This window comes from Quercus robur, chromosome 2 (assembly GCF_932294415.1).
Source record: "Quercus robur chromosome 2, dhQueRobu3.1, whole genome shotgun sequence".
NCBI lineage: Eukaryota > Viridiplantae > Streptophyta > Magnoliopsida > Fagales > Fagaceae > Quercus > Quercus robur.
In genome coordinates this window covers 26829586-26848481 of record NC_065535.1, presented here as the reverse complement: position 1 = coordinate 26848481, position 18896 = coordinate 26829586, and the positions used below count along the sequence as shown (strand labels likewise).

The window sequence follows — 18896 nt, the reverse complement described above, 5'->3', positions numbered from 1 at the left end:
AAAAATTAAGAAATAAGGTACGTCAAAACAAATCTCCAAGCAAATATCTAATTTAAGTATCAGAGTTCTGGTGGTTGGTATTAAATGATATTGCCAAAACTGGGCTTGTAAATCCAATTTCGAGGGTGTTGTTTGATAGAGATCTTCCTAGGACAGTTAAAACCTCTACTAGCTCGAATTTGCAATAAAGCTAAATGGAATCTCTATTGTGTTGTTTTTTTGTTCTTGTGTCAACTGCTGGGTCTGTTTTCTGGCTTCTTTGTTTATTTAGCAATAGTTCATGCTCTTTGAAAACCCAAAAAGAAAAAGAAGAGGATAAATGCGCATATATATATTAGACCATAGAGACAATAAGTCTCACTTGTTTTATTTTTATTATTTATTTTTGTCACACATCCAATCTCATTATTTGCAAGCATATTGGAGATTGTAAAGAGCGTGTGAATCGTCTGTTCCATCAATTACAGTAAGTAGAAGTTCCATCAGAGAGGTAGAGGGTGCAGCCTGGAGCAAAACAGCAGTTGCAGGCCGGATCAAGCTTCTGATTCCCTGATGATGGGCAGGTCATATACGCATAGTCCAAGCAAATATCTGGGCAAAGTTTCGCAGCATTTGTCGGATTAACTCCCAATAGAATTGTACCTGACAATATTAACAAGAAAATTCTTTTTTAAAATACTACTAGGAAGTTGTTTTCTCTTATGGAGGTAAGCAGGTTGCACCTAATGCAAGCAGTTGCAAAGATAGATGCGAACAATTTGAACATGCATATATGTGGTATTGTAATAGTAGTGACAATCCTAAAATCATTTATAGAAACAACAAAATAATAAAATTATACAGACAAAAGATGGACATAATTGAACTCATTAGAAGTCAAACCAATAATTATGATTTTGAGCTTATCACAAATGACAAATTGGATCATACCGCAAAAAAGAAGAACCATTATTCCAATTTTGTGTCCCTCCATGTTTTCCATAACATTTTTGAGGGGTTAACATCGCATATTTATAGAAATTCTTAAAAGAATATATATATATATATATATATAGAGAGAGAGAGAGAGAGAGAGAGAGAGAGAGAGAGAGAAGAAGAAGAAATTGGTATATGCAACTCATATTTGAAATTGTCTCAAGTGGATATCATACAAGCTAATCAGATGGCTTAGGTAACCTTTATTCAAAGTCAACATTATCTACAATCATGAATCATCTTAGACTAGTGTAAAAGCATTGTAACTGTGAAGTGGGCAATATCATTCCCTCAGAAGCAAACAGATATTATTGTTTTTATTTCTTCAACGCTAGTTTCTTGACTTTGATGAAGTTGGTGGGCATGGTTTCGTGCACAACTAGGATAGGACTTAGCTTCGAGTAGTATTTGTATACTCTATTCCATTGCCGTGTAGGACAAGTACTAATCGGCCTTGTATGATGTATCACACTTAAAATACTTTATCCACGCCTAAATTCTAGCATACACATAACTTTGGTCTACTGTACACAGATTTAGGGAATTAAGAACTCATAGGTGGGCTAGTTGTGGTGAGAGAGAAGTTTTGGGTGTAATTGGGGTTTCAGTTTTATGAGAGTGCCTTTGTACCGCATATGTAATTCCTCATTTTCATAGTGAAACATTTTCCCTGATGTCCCTAGTGAACATAGGCCAACCTTGAACCACATAAATTTGTGTGTGTGTGTGTTTTTTTATTTATTTATTTATTTATTTTTATATATTTATGATTATTTCATTTATTTTTCTATTTATATTTTGTATAAACCCACTGTTTTCTAGCCACACTCAAAATAAATAGGCAAGAATAAATTGGTATCAAAACTTGCCTTATCTTAAAAAACTGGCTAGGGACCCCCCACATTTGGTTATTGGTAGTTTTTCTGGCTTCCATATTGTTTTTTTTTTTTTTTTTTTTTGTTTTTTTTTTTTTTTTCCATTTCACTGTAATCCATGTCATTAGTTAGTTACAAGTGGTGGAATTTGGATAGAGTTGGTTAGATCCCTAAGCACATGTAACTCATTAATCACATGGATTAATTGGTGAGTGCATATACTTAATTAGTAAGTCAATAGGATTAAGTCATGTGTAGCCAATAAGATGAAAGCTTGAGTTCTATAAATAGTTGCGTGTAACCATCATTAGCATATCTTGAAGAATAAACCAATTACTTTCTCTCTTAATATTTCTTTATGGAGGACGATTACCTTGAATGAAGTCAATTCACATACAATTTCCTTCCATTTCCATACACTTCCCACCCATTCCCCTTAGGAACCACCGGGTTCCTAACATGTAAGGCCCATAATACCAATGGTATAGCTAGTGCCTAGAGGATAATACTAAAGGTGACGACACTGCATATTGTAATAATATCTATTGGTTCGTCTAATGATACTTAGGTTTTTGATACAGCACTTGCTCGGATATAAGACTCCAATTGAGATTGGTTTGCCACATATTAGTCAATTAATGGTGGTGAAGTACTAATTATTAGAAATGATATAACCTATAAGGTTATAGTGTTAGGAACTGTGCGAATTAATATGCATGATATAGTGTTATTAGGATTTGAATGTTGTTTTTCACATGCTAGATTTAAGGGGAAAATTTTTCTATTTGGGTACATTTGATTCTTAGATCTAAGTACACCATTGAAGGAGGAGTTTCAAGAATTTCTTAGGGTGCCTTGGTTTTCATTAATGGAAATTGTTGGGTGGGCTCTATATCTCAGGGAAGCACAAGTTTTGGTAGCGTAGCAACATCTTCATCTACATATATGCATATACAAATAACACTTTTTTGTGGCATATTTGGTTAGGCATATGAGTGAGTCTGGCATGTCACGGTTTGTTGAATAGTAAAAAAATTGGGAAGTTGGACTTTTGGGAACCCATTTCACGCCCATTCCTTAATTTCCTACCCAAAGTGGCATACAGTTCTTTCATTTTATTGTGTCGGTATGAAAGTGGCCTACTCCACTTAGGGACAAATACCCTAAATTGTGTGACATTGCTACGAAGAAAGAGACCTCAACAACTGGCAATATGAGTTAATCATACTCCATGAGTTATAACGCTAGCTAGCAATTACAATTTATAAGTCGTTTCCTACCACTTAGCACGACAGCCAGCCAAATTCATGGAATCAATTTTCCATCAGTAATCACCTTTAAAAAGAGAAAATTCAAGACATAAGGTGCGCGTAACCAATTTTCCTAGAAAATATTTCTCTTGCCTTTTGCATTGAAAACTTGTTTTCTAACTTAAGCATCGGAGCAATGATCATGGCTAACACAATATATACCAGTGTCATTTAGCTGACTCTCTTTTTGCAGCCATTCATTCTCTGAATCAATTTTACAACAAAACTGATTCATCAATGAAACAAATAAGCCATCTCATGAGCATGCGAATCCAATTTTGAGGGTATGTTGTTTAATAGAATTCTTTCTATGACAGTGAAGAGTTCTATTAACTCTAAATTGCAACAATGAAGCTAAATATGGAACTTCTGTTTTGTGCTGTATTTTTGTTGTTGTGTCTGACTTTAGTTTCCTTGTTGCTTAGTCTGTACTATATATGCTGATCTTTTACTTTTGGTTGGCAATAATACACGCTCAAAGACCCCAAAAAAAAAAAAAAAATAATAATAAAAATAATATTAAGAGTCCAGATAAAAGATCACAGCATGTAGCTGTAAGGTTGAATTTATTCAACCATCTAATTGGCTTTATTCCGTGCCAAATTTGCTTGTAATTCAGCATTTAGTAACCCTGTATTTAGGTGGGTTTGTTGTAAGGGTAGTGAGTGAGATAGTGTGAAGATTGCTCAAGAGTGTGCAAGAAAACAGAGTGTCGCGGCTGGGACTCGCGACTGGTCTCGCGGCTTCAACCCGCCAGAAGATGCACACGTGCCAAGCATGCTGGAAGATGAACAGTCATGCTAGCTGGAGCACTACAGGACAAAACAGGACAACTGGCCATACGGTTAACTCGCGACTGGAACTCGCGACTTAGTCAAGCCGCGAGGTCAAGCCGCGAGCCACCCCTGTTTTGGTAAAACCTGACGTTTCGCATTCCACTCCTCTCCAGTATAAATACCCTTTTAACCCACGATTGAAAGAGAGCTTCCAGAGAGAATTTTGAGAGAGAAACCCTAAAGAAAAACCAGATTGTTTCACCCACAATCTCTACCTTAGAGTCTCATCAAAATCCCTCACTCTCTTCCTCTCCATTGTCAAATCCTTGAGAGGCCATTATACCAAACCTGGTTCTCACCATTATCATCTCTGTGAGACAGACGTTTGGAGTTCTGGGAAGCAGTTAGGAAGGAGCCAATATTCATTGGTTGATGCTACGGTGTAGTAGCGGAATCCGGAAAGCTAGAGAAGAAAAAGGTTCGGCGCAACCTCGTTGGAGCAAGAAGCTTGGAGGGCTTAGGTGCATTGGGTAGATTAGGCTTGGAGGGTCTATTGCTGTCCTTGTATCCCAACTGTATTTTCTAGTGGATTGATTACCGCTTGGAGGGCGGCGGAGAGGTTTTTCGCCGAGGTCTTCGGTTTCCTCTTCGATAACATATCTGGTGTTATCGCTGTGTTTGCATCTTCCTTCCTCTCTATCTCTGCCTTTACATTATCTGCTGTGGTTTATTTTGTTGTGGCTTAGATAGTTGTTTAATCAATTCCTTGTTATAGCATATGTTAAGTTTCCGCACACTAGTTGTTTAACATATTGCTTGTGTTGATTAAATTGGTTTTTGGGGGTCTAAACGTTCAAAAGTGTTTTTGTACACGTTTTTGAACTTTCAATTGGTATCAGAGCGGGTACACATCTGTTTGGTTTTATTACCATTGTGTGATCCTTGACTCCCTTTCTTTTTGAGATGGATAGGTCTCAATCCCTTAATGCACCTCCATATTTTGATGGAAGTAACTATGCATTTTGGAAGGTTCGTATGAGAGCCTTTTTATGCTCTATTGATGAATCCGTGTGGGATGCTGTTGAGATAGGTTGGACCAAACCTGAAGCAGCCAAATCCACATGGGATAAGGCAGCACTTACTGCATCTAATGCTAACAGTAAAGCACTAAATGCTATTTTCTGTGGTGTGTCTCCAGATGAATTTCACAGGATTTCTCACATTATTATTGCCAAAGATGCATGGGAGATTCTGGAAACAACTTATGAAGGCACGAAGAAGGTGAAAGATACCAAGTTACAAATGCTGACCACTCGGTTTGAGGAGCTCAAGATGAGTGAGGATGAGTCTTTCGACTCGTTCTATGGGAAGTTAAATGAAGTAGTTGTCAGCAAGTTTAACTTGGGGGAGAAGATGGAGGATTCCAAGATTGTAAGGAAGATCCTTCGATCATTGCCGGAAAGCTTCCGTGCCAAAGTAACAGCCATTGAAGAGAGCAAGGATCTTGACGACATCAAGGTTCAAGAGCTGGTTGGTTCTCTACAAACCTATGAAATGTCGCTGCCAAATCAACGGAAGGGTAAATCCATTGCTCTAAAGACTGTTAATGAAAAGGTGGAAGATCAAGGCTCTTCGGGAGAAGATATGGTGGACAAGGATGTAGCCTATCTTGTTAAAAATTTCAAGAAGTTTTTGAAATTCAAAAACAATGGAAAATTTGATGATAAGAGAAATTTCCAAAATTCTGGAAGGGAGAAGAGGGATTTCAAGAGGAAAGATGGAAAAGAATCCCAATCCACACAAGGTGTTACTTGTTTTGAATGCAACGGGCATGGACACTTCAAGAGGGAATGCCCTAATTATTTGAAATCAAAAGGCAAGGTGTATGCCACGACCTTGAGTGATTCAGACTCATCCGACTCAGAATCTGAAGAGAGCTGTGATGGAGAAGGGAACTATTCAGCTTTCATGACTATTGCTCATGTTGAGTCTTCGGATGAATTAAATTTGCTTGTTCAAGAACTTGGAGAACATAGTGAGGATGACTCACTAGGAATTGTTGAAGAATCGGAAGCTGAAGAAGAAGAAAGCACAGCTACTCTTCAAGAAAATTACAACTCACTTTTGGAGAAATCTGGTGAATACACAAGGGTGGCCAAGGCTGCTGTAAGAAAGATGAAGAAGGCTGAGGAGGACTACAAAAGTCTCCTAATCCGATATAGGGAGGCCAAATGCGAGATTGAAACTTTGAATGGTGAGCTCTCCGAAGCTTACACTAAAGTTAGATTTCTTGAAAGTGAGGTTGTTCAAGCAAATGCAAAAATAGAGAGGGTCACCACCAAGAAGCTTGATGATGTTATATCATCTCAAAAGAGCTTCTCAGACAAATCCGGACTGGGATATACCGGAGGAAGTAGCTCAACTGGAAATATCACCAAAGAAGTGAAGTTTGTGAAGTCCAAAGATCCAGTTGTAGCTGACTCTACGAGTGTGAACCTCGAGGTGGAGAAAAAGAAGAATGTGGTGGACCAACGGATGCTGAATCATCGGAATCAGTCTATGGGCAGGTCCGAGTCTCGTGCCAAGTCACGTCCACGACCACAAAGAGGTCCTAGAGGAACGTATGTGTGCCATTTCTGTGGACTTCAAGGGCACACTCGACCAAATTGCCAAAAGCTGAGGGCAATGAACAGTGCTACTCCTCAAAGGTCAGGAGGACCAAGAGTTGATAGGAGAACTTGGGCAGGGGATCAACCTAGAGAGCAAAACGGAGATCCCGGAATGATGAACGTGATGAAGATGATTGGTGCATTCACCAACTGCTTGGAAAGCTTCTCACGAAGGTTTGAAAGCCCTAACTCCCGTACCCAATCCTTTAAGGAAATCACCCCAAACGCAAGTGACGTGTGGGTGAAAAGGGGTACTCATGCATAAGCATTACAACATGTCCATGCATTAATACTTCCTATGCTTTGTGAATATGTTTGTTTGGTATGCTTGTTGTGTTTGTTTTTGGTTGTTTGTTTGTGGATATTTCTTAATTGTGTTAAATGTGTTTTATCAATCTTTTTGTTTCTTAAGTCAAAAATCCAAAAAATTACATAAACATTTGAAAATCAAAAGGGCTTGATTGACTTTGTTGAGTTTTTGTCTTAAAACTCGTTTTGCCGTGTACCTTTGTGCTAATGGCTTTGTGCATTTTCGAACATTACTTGTTTTCATGCACTCATATCACTTTGGGAAAAATCTTGAAATCTATGTGATTGTTGTAAATAGATCTTCAAACTTGTCATGAATGATTAGTGAATGGTTATGTTGATCTTGAAACTTGCATAGACTTGTGTCTATATCTCTTCCCACTTTTTATTCTTTTTGCTAAAAAGAGCTCACTAAATGTAAATCTCCAAATAAAAAGAGATATTGAGCTGCAAAAGCCTGTCGCACATTCTAGTATTTGACTAGGAAAAAGGGTAAGCGACTTTATATTAAAAGTGAAATTTCTTTCAAAAAGGGCCAAAGGCCTATTCTTCAAAGAAAAATGTTATATATCCCTCTCACAATGAGAGATGATTGCCTCAAAAGATCAAATGTTATGGCTGAAAGTGGAGTCAAATGAAAGGCTCCAAGTTATGTTATCAAGTTGTGTGGGAAGTCATATATTCATATTTCTATAATTGAGATTGGTCACATGATCTAGTGCTAATTGTGTATGCCTTGGTTGAATTGATCATTGAAGCTTCACATTAGACAAAGGACTATTTCATTGTTGATATCCACACACAACACACAAGTTTATGTTTGATAAATGCCATATTCATTTGTGTGATTGTACTTGATAAAATGTGTTTTCACATACTCAATCTTTGTTAATTCAAGCACAAAAAGATTTTTGAGTGTTTTAGGTGTTTTTGGAAAGTGTTTTGCTGAAAAAAAAATCTGAAAAATTTCAAAAATACAGTTTTGCCCTGTTTTGGCGGCTCAGTCGCGGGTGTGTCAAGTCGCGAGCCTCAGTCGCATCTTCGCTGGTCAATTTTGGCGACTTGTTCGCGAGTGGAAGGTCCAGTCGCGAGATTCACTCAGAGATTTTCGCGGCTCAGCTCGCGACTCACTCGCGGGTAGACCTTCCAGTCGCGAAAAACACTTAGACAAATTTTTCAAAATTTTCCTCTTGAGTGCTTTGGCGGCTTGATCTGGCGACTGTGTGGCGACTTGAACCAGTCGCGAAAATCGCGTGTTTTGCAGAAACAGGAGCAGTTTTTAAACTTTTTCAGTTTTTCCCTCGAATTTTTGTAACTGTTCATCTTCTCTCTAAACACTCTCCCTCCCAAACACTCCGTGCTCCCTTTTCCAATCTCTTGTGTTGCATCCTTACAGCCCAAAATCGTCGAGTTCCAGGTATGGGTTTTCTGATTTTCACTCTTTTCTACTTGATTTTGTGCTTTTACCCTTGATTTTTCGCATTTGATTGTGTTTTTGAAATGGGTTTGTGATTCGGTCTCTGCTCTTTGTTCTTGCTTAGCTTGTGGATTCTGTTGTTATAGGTTGTGTTAATGATAGTCATTGTCCTATTGCTCTTGTGCTTAGCTAAGTATTCCTTTCATATTCAATCTGAACTTTGAGCTGTTGAGATGTTACTATTGGTTCTGTTGAGGTTGTGAGTTTTCCTTTGCAAGATGTGCATGTCTTTGTTTGATAATCTGTGGGAAGACTTTGTTAGGTTCTATATATTATTTGTTTGTCATATCATTTTTTTTCTGCCTCAATGTCCTTCATCTGCCTTCAGGATGGCTTCACCATGTTGTTCATGTGTTTCCTATCCAAGGATTAGTTTATCTATATGGTTGAACTAAATTGCTTGCTGGTTAAATGTTTGAAGTTCACATTGTTTGATTGATATCTTTCTCTGTTAAATACATGGTACTAACTGGTTGTGCACATATATTGTTATATGTTGTTGTGGCCTTTTCTGATTGTTCACAGATGGCCCCTTCACCCCAGAAGAAGAAATCTACTGCGAAGAAAGCTGACAAAAGACTTAAGATGGATCCTAGATTGTTTAGGTCAGTTCATCATTTTGAGAGATACAAGGATAACTTCTTGAATGCAGGAATCATTCAAGAGAGATTTGTGGATTTGGATGATTTAAGGCAAACTTTTATTCCCAGTTGTTTTGAAGGAAGAGGATGGGACAAACTTTTAAGTGATTTTCCTTTGGTGTGTGAACCTCTGATTAGAGAATTTTATTCAAATGCTGTGATAAAGGAGAATGAGTTAAATTGCTGGGTTCGAGGGAAAGAATTCATCTTGGATGCACATGTCATAGATGATGTACTAGGGCTTGAGGGTTTGGATGATGAGGAGTTTGTCAATTTCAAGGATAGGAGTGTCTCTATTGAAACAGTTCAACAGAGAATAGGTGGGCAGAGAGAAGGGAAGTGTTTGAATACCACTGCCTTTCCAGTGGACATGAGGGTTCTAACCATAATCATGATGTTTAACCTTTATCCTATTAGGAAGTTGACCACAATCAATTGTGCTAGAGCAATTTTTCTGATGGATCTCAAAGAGAAGAACTTCATAGATATAAGTTCCCACATCTTTGACATCATTGTGGATGAGACAAGAACAACATCTAGACCAAAACTGATCTTTCCTAGTCTCCTAATGAGGATTTTTCGAAGGAAGGGTGTTCAAATTCCTCAAGACATCAGTCACATGTCTACACCCTCTGCAATCAACAAACTTACCTGCAAAAGGATCAGTGTTAGGCTTCCAGGAGAAGAAGATGAAGGTGATGAAGGAGAGGAAGTCCCAATGGAGACTGATGCAGAGACAGCAGGGCATGCATCCACCTCAACACCAAGGAGGAGTGGCAAGAGGTCCAGAGCTTCAACTTCTGCAGATGCACCTCCAGATGCTTTCCAGATCATTCTGGAAAGGCTTGATGGGATCAGGGCAGTCCAGACTGAGCATTCTGACAGAATGAGAGCCATGCAAGACCAGATTGATGTCTTGGCTGCTACACTTGACAGCTTCACAACTCAGCATGACCAGTGACCCTTTGGCCATTCCATGTCAAAAAGGGGGAGAGAGTTCATTGATAATTGAAGCAGAAAAGCAGCTCTTGAGGGGGAGTAATTTGTTGAGGGGGAGTAATTAGTGTTTTTATATTTTTTTTGTTTTTGATACACTGTGTTTTGGTGTATAACTGTTTCTAACCTTCCTCATATACTCTTGGATAAACTTTTATATATGTTTGTTGATGTTATTCAGGTATTTGTAAGTTTGTACCCATATGCTTTTGTAAGCTTTGAGGGTTTATGTTTTATGCATAGTTTGTAGGCCTTGTGGTATGTACCATGCTTAAGTGCAGCCTTTATGCTATGTGAAATCAGTATTTTAAATCCAAATGTTCTGCATTGTGGTTTATGTACTGTCACTCTTGTGCCCTTGTAGGATTGTTCCTAGATGCATATGCCTTGTGAGCTATGCATTGGTTGAGTGTTGTACATACAAGTGTCTTGCCTTGTGCTTGTTAACTTGTATGTCCTTGTGTTCATTCCAAGTGTGAATGAACACTGTGATCACTACCTTGTGGTGTTCACCTGGTTGATCAAGCCATGGTTTGTTTATTAACTCCATCTTATGCTTGATCTCATATTGCCTGTTTCATATGCATTTATAATTTTCTGCTTACAATGATCATGGTGTATTGTTGTGTTTCAGGAGTTTATGTTCATATGATTCAAGTGCTTCACAGCTTCTAGAATTAGGTGTGAGTGAGTTTTGATCAACTGTTCCCAACTCACATGTTAAGTCTAGAGTCTGTTTTAGGGTTTTGTCACGGAATAGCCAAAGGGGGAGATTGTAAGGTTGAATTTATTCAACCATCTAATTGGCTTTATTCCGTGCCAAATTTGCTTGTAATTCAGCATTTAGTAACCCTGTATTTAGGTGGGTTTGTTGTAAGGGTAGTGAGTGAGATAGTGTGAAGATTGCTCAAGAGTGTGCAAGAAAACAGAGTGTCGCGGCTGGGACTCGCGACTGGTCTCGCGGCTTCAACCCGCCAGAAGATGCACACGTGCCAAGCATGCTGGAAGATGAACAGTCATGCTAGCTGGAGCACTACAGGACAAAACAGGACAACTGGCCATACGGTTAACTCGCGACTGGAACTCGCGACTTAGTCAAGCCGCGAGGTCAAGCCGCGAGCCACCCCTGTTTTGGTAAAACCTGACGTTTCGCATTCCACTCCTCTCCAGTATAAATACCCTTTTAACCCACGATTGAAAGAGAGCTTCCAGAGAGAATTTTGAGAGAGAAACCCTAAAGAAAAACCAGATTGTTTCACCCACAATCTCTACCTTAGAGTCTCATCAAAATCCCTCACTCTCTTCCTCTCCATTGTCAAATCCTTGAGAGGCCATTATACCAAACCTGGTTCTCACCATTATCATCTCTGTGAGACAGACGTTTGGAGTTCTGGGAAGCAGTTAGGAAGGAGCCAATATTCATTGGTTGATGCTACGGTGTAGTAGCGGAATCCGGAAAGCTAGAGAAGAAAAAGGTTCGGCGCAACCTCGTTGGAGCAAGAAGCTTGGAGGGCTTAGGTGCATTGGGTAGATTAGGCTTGGAGGGTCTATTGCTGTCCTTGTATCCCAACTGTATTTTCTAGTGGATTGATTACCGCTTGGAGGGCGGCGGAGAGGTTTTTCGCCGAGGTCTTCGGTTTCCTCTTCGATAACATATCTGGTGTTATCGCTGTGTTTGCATCTTCCTTCCTCTCTATCTCTGCCTTTACATTATCTGCTGTGGTTTATTTTGTTGTGGCTTAGATAGTTGTTTAATCAATTCCTTGTTATAGCATATGTTAAGTTTCCGCACACTAGTTGTTTAACATATTGCTTGTGTTGATTAAATTGGTTTTTGGGGGTCTAAACGTTCAAAAGTGTTTTTGTACACGTTTTTGAACTTTCAGTAGCCACTACTGATGTGATACCACAGCATGCAGCAGCTACTGATGAGAGATGCCTCAGCCAAGCTGCAAGGGTAGAAGGCAGAGGCAGTGCAGGAATTGCTAATGACAAGTGTGTTGATCAAGCCACGAAGGCAGCTGTTGCTGATAAGGAGTGCATCTCTCAGAGCACAAGCATTGCATCAAATGGTTTGATAAGCACAGAAGTATTGGAAATGATTGAAGCTATGCCAGATCACGATTTCTTCATCTAACAGCATTAAAGAAAGTTAGTTCCGCAAATTTAGGAGTCCTTTGATCTTGGATTGCCACGTGTACAGATTCTAGAAGGTTTCAAGTAACAGATTTTGGCGCCAATTGTAGGGCGGTTATGTTTACTGTGTATATAAGAAACAGAGTGTAGAATTGTATAATTAATTCATTCCATTCTCTTGTAATTGACTTCTCCATCAATGAAAGCTCTCAATTCTATTTAGATTCTCTAGTTTTTACATGGTATCAGAGCGACTAGCACAGTTAATACTGATTTCCTAGTCTTGATTCTTTGATTGCAAAAGATTCTCGTTTACCAAACAGAATTCTCTTCGAGAAAATTCTTGAATTTTGATTCACAGAGACTCGATTAATCTGTATTGGTACTGTATCTTGAAGAATCTTTTGTTTTCCTTTCAAAATTCATTAGAAGTTTCATTCAAGCTCGAGAATAACATCAATGGCTTCTGGAGAAGGAAGTGACTCTGTTCCTGCACACAACCAATCCACGCAGCAAATTCCTCAGTCCAACACAGAGACTAATTCTCCCAATCAATTTTTCCTTAGTGCTAGTGAGAATCCAGGGAATATCTTAGTCACTCAACCACTTTTGGGAATGAGGAACTATCAATCTTGGTCTAGGGCTATGGTTCTAGCTTTAACCGCCAAGAAAAAGATAGGTTTTGTGAATGGCAAAATTACAAAACCTGAAGATGATTCTCCTCTGTACGAAGATTGGGAAAGCTGTAATACAATGGTGCTTTCTTGGTTGATCAACTCTATGCATGTTGATGTGTCAAGTGGTATCATGTACTGTGAGACTGCAAGGGAGATGTGGCTTGAACTGCAACGTGTGTTTTCACAGGGAAATGGACCAAAGATTTATAATCTTCAACAGGAAATCTCACAGATAACTCAGAATCAATTAACAGTAACTGAGTATTACTCCAAATTCAAGAAGCTGTGGGATCAACTGGTTCATTATGAGCCACTACCAACTTGTACTTGTGGTGCAATGAAGATTCTAAGCATTACTCATGAGAAATCCTATGTAATGAGATTTTTAATGGGGCTCAATGAGAACTTTGAGACTGTGAGGAGTCACATTCTCATGCTTGAGCCATTTCCATCAATGAGCAAGGTGTATGCTTTGGTTCTTCAAGAAGAATCTCACAAAGGCATTGGTCATGGTTCTGCCTTCACACCTAAACCTGATTCAGTGGCAATGTATGCCAACACCAGAGGGAATTATGGAGGTAAAGCTGGTCCTAAGAAGGAAAGGCCTTTGTGCACCCATTGCAACATGCTTGGACACACTGTGGACAAGTGTTACAAGCTGCATGGGTATCCACCAGGTTACAAACACAAAGGCAAGCTAAATTCCAATGCTAATCAAGTTTCATATCCTCAAGGCCAAGGTGTTGAAGCTCCTTCAAATGCATCTGCTCAATGTCCTATCTCTAAGGCACAATGTGAGCAATTGTTAGCCTTTTTCAATACGGGTACTGATCATGGTACTAATCACCATGTTGCAACTGTGAGTACAAGTACTGCTGTCTCTAACATGATTCCTAGAGCTTCTGGTGTACCTGCTGCAACTGGTGTACATCCTTCATCCATTTCACCTTCAGACAGTACACATAACTCCTTTGTTGACACCATGACAGGTACAAATTCTTTGTTACCTTTCATCCCTTCTTTTAAACATTCCATTTTTTCTGCCAAAGTAGTTGATAGAGAGTCCTTTCATGCCACTAATTGGGTCATAGACACAGGGGCTACTGATCACATGGTACATTCCATTGCATGTTTCACTACTGTCACTGCTACTTTAAACACCTTTGTTAATCTGCCCAATGGTGAAGTAGCTTCAGTCACTCATATTGGCATTGTGAAAATCTCAGAACATCTCACCCTTCATAATGTTCTATGTGTTCCATCCTTTAGCTTCAATCTTATTTCTGTCAGTCAGCTAGCCAAGTCCACTGTCTGTTGTCTTATTTTCTTTGGAAACCTATGCTTTATCCAGGACCTTGCTCATTGGAGCACACTTGGTCTGGGTAGAGAATGCAATGGACTTTACTTGTTGGACAAAGGCAGCATCTCCACACCTTCCACACCTTCCATTGCAGCTTCTATTTCAGCCTCTGTACCTAGTTCACAGCTTCATATCTGGCACTCCAGATTGGGTCATCTGTCCAATACCAAATTGGCATCTATTAAACCAAATGATGTACCTTGTTTCACTTCTATTGAGAACTTCAATTGTGACATTTGTCCCCTTGCTAAACAGAAACGTTTACCTTTCAATAAAAGTTCTCATTTTTCTAATTCTTGCTTTGAATTGATCCATTGTGATTTGTGGGGACCTTTCTCCATTCCTACTATTGATCATTGCAAGTATTTTTTAACCATTGTTGATGATTACTCTAGGTGCACTTGGGTGTATTTGTTAAAGCATAAATCTCAAACACAATCTGTTTTAGAACAGTTTTGCATAATGGTGGAGACTCAATTCTCTACGAAAGTTAAAACCTTAAGATCTGATAATGGTACTGAATTTTTCATGAAAGATTTCTTTGCCAAGAAGGGTATTTTGCATCATTTGAGCTGTGTTGAAACCCCACAACAAAATGCCATTGTTGAGAGGAAACATCAACACATCTTGAATGTGGCAAGAGCTCTCATGTTTCAATCTCATTTACCTTTGCATTTGTGGGGCCATGCTATTCTTGCTGCTGTTTATTTGATCAACAGAATCCCCTCATCTGCTTTAGCAAATAAAATTCCTTTTGAAGTGTTATTTGGTCATCCACCTAGTTATGCACATTTAAAGGTGTTTGGTTGTTTATGCTTTGCCTCTACACTTTCTTCTCACAGATCCAAGTTTGCTCCTAGGGCTGTTAGATGTGTTTTCTTGGGATATCCTTTTGGGGTTAAAGGTTATAAAGTTCTTGATTTAGCCACTAATCGGGTGTTCCTCTCTAGAGATGTGGTTTTTCATGAACATTCCTTTCCTTTTGCCTCTCCTTCACCTAACATTGCAGATCCTTTTGTTCCTGCTACTGTTGAAGGTTCCTGCCTTGCTGATGCTGATGGTTTTGTTACTCCCATTAGCATACCTGATCTTGCTTCCTTAGATTTTGATGTTATCTCACCTCCTTTTACTTTTGTTCAATCTCCCACTAGTGCTTTACCTACTAATACTTCTTCTAGTCCTATTCAGTTGCCTATTTCTGCTCAGGAGCCACATTCCACTACACCAGTTGCTTTGGTTCCTCATGTTCCTCTTAGGAAGTCATCTAGAGACATCAGACCTCCTGCCTACTTGCAGGACTATGCTTGTACTGCTGTTGTAGCTGGTGCTCCTTATGATCTTGCTCAGTGCCTTACTTATTCCCATTTGGAACCTGGTTATCACTCTTACTTACTGGCAGTCAGTTCTAGCCCCAAAGAACCTCACAGCTTTTCCCAAGCAGTTTAGGACCCACTTTGGAGGGCTGCCATGGACAAAGAAATCCAAGCCCTTGAGTTGAATCATACATGGGATATGACTCCTTTACCTCCTGGTAAGTCTCCCATTGGATGCAAATGGGTCTACAAAGTGAAGTTGAATCCGGATGGTAGTGTTGAGAGGCTTAAAGCCAGACTGGTTGCCAAGGGTTATACCCAAAGGGAAGGTCTTGATTTCCTTGAAACCTTCTCTCCAGTTGCTAAAACTGTTTCAGTGAGGGTCTTGCTTGCTCTTGCTGCTGTTAGGCAGTGGCCTTTGCACCAATTGGACATCAACAATGCCTTTTTGCATGGAGATTTAGATGAGGAGGTCTATATGTCATTGCCTCCTGGTTTTCACAGTAAGGGGGAGTGTGGTTCTGGTTCTGGTTCAGCCTCTTCCACTGCTCCTAGGGTGTGTAAATTGGTTAAGTCCATCTATGGATTAAGACAAGCCTCAAGGCAGTGGTACACTAAGCTGTCAGCAACTATAAAGGAGCTTGGTTTTGCTCAATCTCAGGCTGATCACTCCTTATTTGTACACAGCAAAGGGCCTTTGTTCACTGCTCTACTTGTTTATGTTGATGATATGGTAATCACAGGCAATGATCATGCTTGTGTTGCTACTCTCAAGTCTGTTCTTGATCAGAAGTTTGGTATTAAGGATTTGGGATCACTTAAGTATTTCTTGGGTTTAGAAATTGCAAGAAACAAGAGTGGAATCAGTTTATCTCAAAGGAAGTATGCTTTGGAAGTTCTTGAGGAAACTGGTATGACAGGATGCAAACCAGTCCAAACTCCAATGGAACAACAGCTCAAGTTGTCCAAAGACAGTGGAGATTTACTTACCAACTCAAGACAGTATAGAAGGCTCATTGGGAAGCTTATGTACTTGACTCTAAGTAGACCAGACATCACATATGCAGTGCATAGACTTAGCCAATTCTTGGCACAACCTAGAGCTCCTCATATGAAAGCAGCCACCAAGATTCTTCAATACATTAAAGGAACTCCTGGTCAAGGTGTTTTCTTTCCAACCAATTCTGATCTGCACCTAAAGGCTTACTGTGATGCAGATTGGGCTGGCTGCCCTGATACAAGGAAGTCCTTAACAGGCTATTGTGTGTTTCTTGGTGATGCACTAGTCTCTTGGAGGTCTAAGAAGCAAAGCATTGTGTCTAGGTCCAGTGCAGAGGCAGAGTATAGGTCTATGGCCACTACTACCTGTGAATTAACTTGGATTTTGCATTTATTACAGGATTTACATGTCCAACATGATAAGCCTGCATTAATGTACTGTGATAACCAGGCAGCCCTTCATATAGCTGCAAATCCTGTATTCCATGAGAGGTCAAAGCATATAGAGGCGGATTGTCATGTAGTGAGGAACAAGATTCTTGAAGGTGCACTTAAAACCTTCTATGTCTCCACCAAGGATCAGTTGGCAGATGTATTCACCAAAGCATTAGGAGTGGAAAGTTTTTCCAAACTGATCAGAAGACTAGGTGTGATCAATATTTTTGCTTCTACAGTGACTTATCCTCTTAAAGGTTTGGAAGAGCAAAAGGCAAGAGCTGTGCTCTTGAGGGGGAGTATTAAGAGTCCAGATAAAAGATCACAGCATGTAGCCACTACTGATGTGATACCACAGCATGCAGCAGCTACTGATGAGAGATGCCTCAGCCAAGCTGCAAGGGTAGAAGGCAGAGGCAGTGCAGGAATTGCTAATGACAAGTGTGTTGATCAAGCCACGAAGGCAGCTGTTGCTGATAAGGAGTGCATCTCTCAGAGCACAAGCATTGCATCAAATGGTTTGATAAGCACAGAAGTATTGGAAATGATTGAAGCTATGCCAGATCACGATTTCTTCATCTAACAGCATTAAAGAAAGTTAGTTCCGCAAATTCAGGAGTCCTTTGATCTTGGATTGCCACGTGTACAGATTCTAGAAGGTTTCAAGTAACAGATTTTGGCGCCAATTGTAGGGCGGTTATGTTTACTGTGTATATAAGAAACAGAGTGTAGAATTGTATAATTAATTCATTCCATTCTCTTGTAATTGACTTCTCCATCAATGAAAGCTCTCAATTCTATTTAGATTCTCTAGTTTTTACAAATAATAATAATGTACATAAGAGAATATAGAGACAATAAGTCTCTATTGTTTTATTATTATAATTTATTATTGTTGCAAATCCAATCTCATTATTTGCAAACATACATATTTAAGATTGTAAAGAGCATGCAAATTAATTGTAAGCTCCATCAATCGCAATAAGTTGAAGTTCCATCAGCGAGGTAGAGGGTGCAGCCTTGAGCTAAACAGCAGTTGCAGGCCGGATCAAGCTTCTGGCTACCTGATGATGGGCAAGTCATATACGCGTAGTCCAAGCAATATTGTGGGCATGCATTTGTTGGATTAACTGATCCCAAAAGAATTGCACCTGGTTGCCAACATTAACAACAACATACTTTTTTAGATGACTTTGAATATGCATTGTGTTCAGTAATGTAATATTAGTGACAATATATATTTAAAATTACATATTAATTCATAGAAACAACAAAATAATAAAAGTATACCAAGAAAAGATGGACATGTCCATCTTTTATTCGTATACTAATCACTTATTCAGAATCAGATGCCAAACCCATAAATATGATTTTTTTGATATTTTAAAAAGTGACGAGTTGTATGATCATACCGCATAGAAGAATAACCATAATTCCAATTTTTTGTCCTCCCATGTTTTCCCTAAGAGTTTTGAGGGGTTAACATCGCATATTTATATTACACGGATAGAGAAAGAGAGACGCTAACAGATAACTTAGCCTTTATTCAAAGTCAACATTATCTGCAATAATCTGTTTCTAGCTAGTGTGATTCACACTGTGTGTAACTTTGAATTGGGCAAACATGGTGCATATTTCAGGTCATCTGAGATAGCAATCCCTCAAAAGATTATTGTTTTTATTTCATCAACGCTACTTGCTTGACTTTGATGAAGTTGGTGGCTTTGAGTAGTATTTGTACACTGCCGTGTGGGACAGGTTCACTAATCTGCCTGATATCACATTTATGAAAACATGTGCGTAGCTTAGGATCAATTCAAAGATTGTTTTATATTGTCAACAATATTAATTATCATGCGTGTTTACTTAGAGCAAGTCTTGCTACTAGAGAAATTTGCAAAAATTCACCGCCTAATTAACAACCCTTACAGAAAGATGTGAAACATAG

General features: G+C 39.2%; 1 protein-coding gene and 2 long non-coding RNA genes across 3 annotated transcripts; 1 reads left to right on the top strand and 2 right to left on the bottom strand.

Annotated features, from left to right (window-relative positions):
• Positions 1-332: 332 nt before the first annotated feature.
• LOC126713110 (uncharacterized) lies at positions 333-1091 on the bottom strand. Its single transcript, XR_007651275.1, has 2 exons — positions 931-1091; positions 333-642 (listed from the first exon to the last, which is right to left on the bottom strand). It is a non-coding gene; the product is annotated as an uncharacterized LOC126713110 (long non-coding RNA).
• A 6781-nt stretch (positions 1092-7872) lies between these two features.
• Positions 7873-10133, top strand: LOC126713109 (uncharacterized). Its single transcript, XM_050412756.1, has 2 exons — positions 7873-8331; positions 8917-10133. Exon 2 carries the CDS (start codon positions 8917-8919, stop codon positions 9991-9993), a length of 1077 nt encoding a protein of 358 aa, XP_050268713.1. The 5' UTR covers positions 7873-8331; the 3' UTR covers positions 9994-10133.
• Positions 10134-17787: 7654 nt separating this feature from the next.
• LOC126713108 (uncharacterized) lies at positions 17788-18599 on the bottom strand. The gene is made up of 2 exons (XR_007651274.1): positions 18361-18599; positions 17788-18099 (listed from the first exon to the last, which is right to left on the bottom strand). It is a non-coding gene; the product is annotated as an uncharacterized LOC126713108 (long non-coding RNA).
• Between the last annotated feature and the right edge of the window lie 297 nt (positions 18600-18896).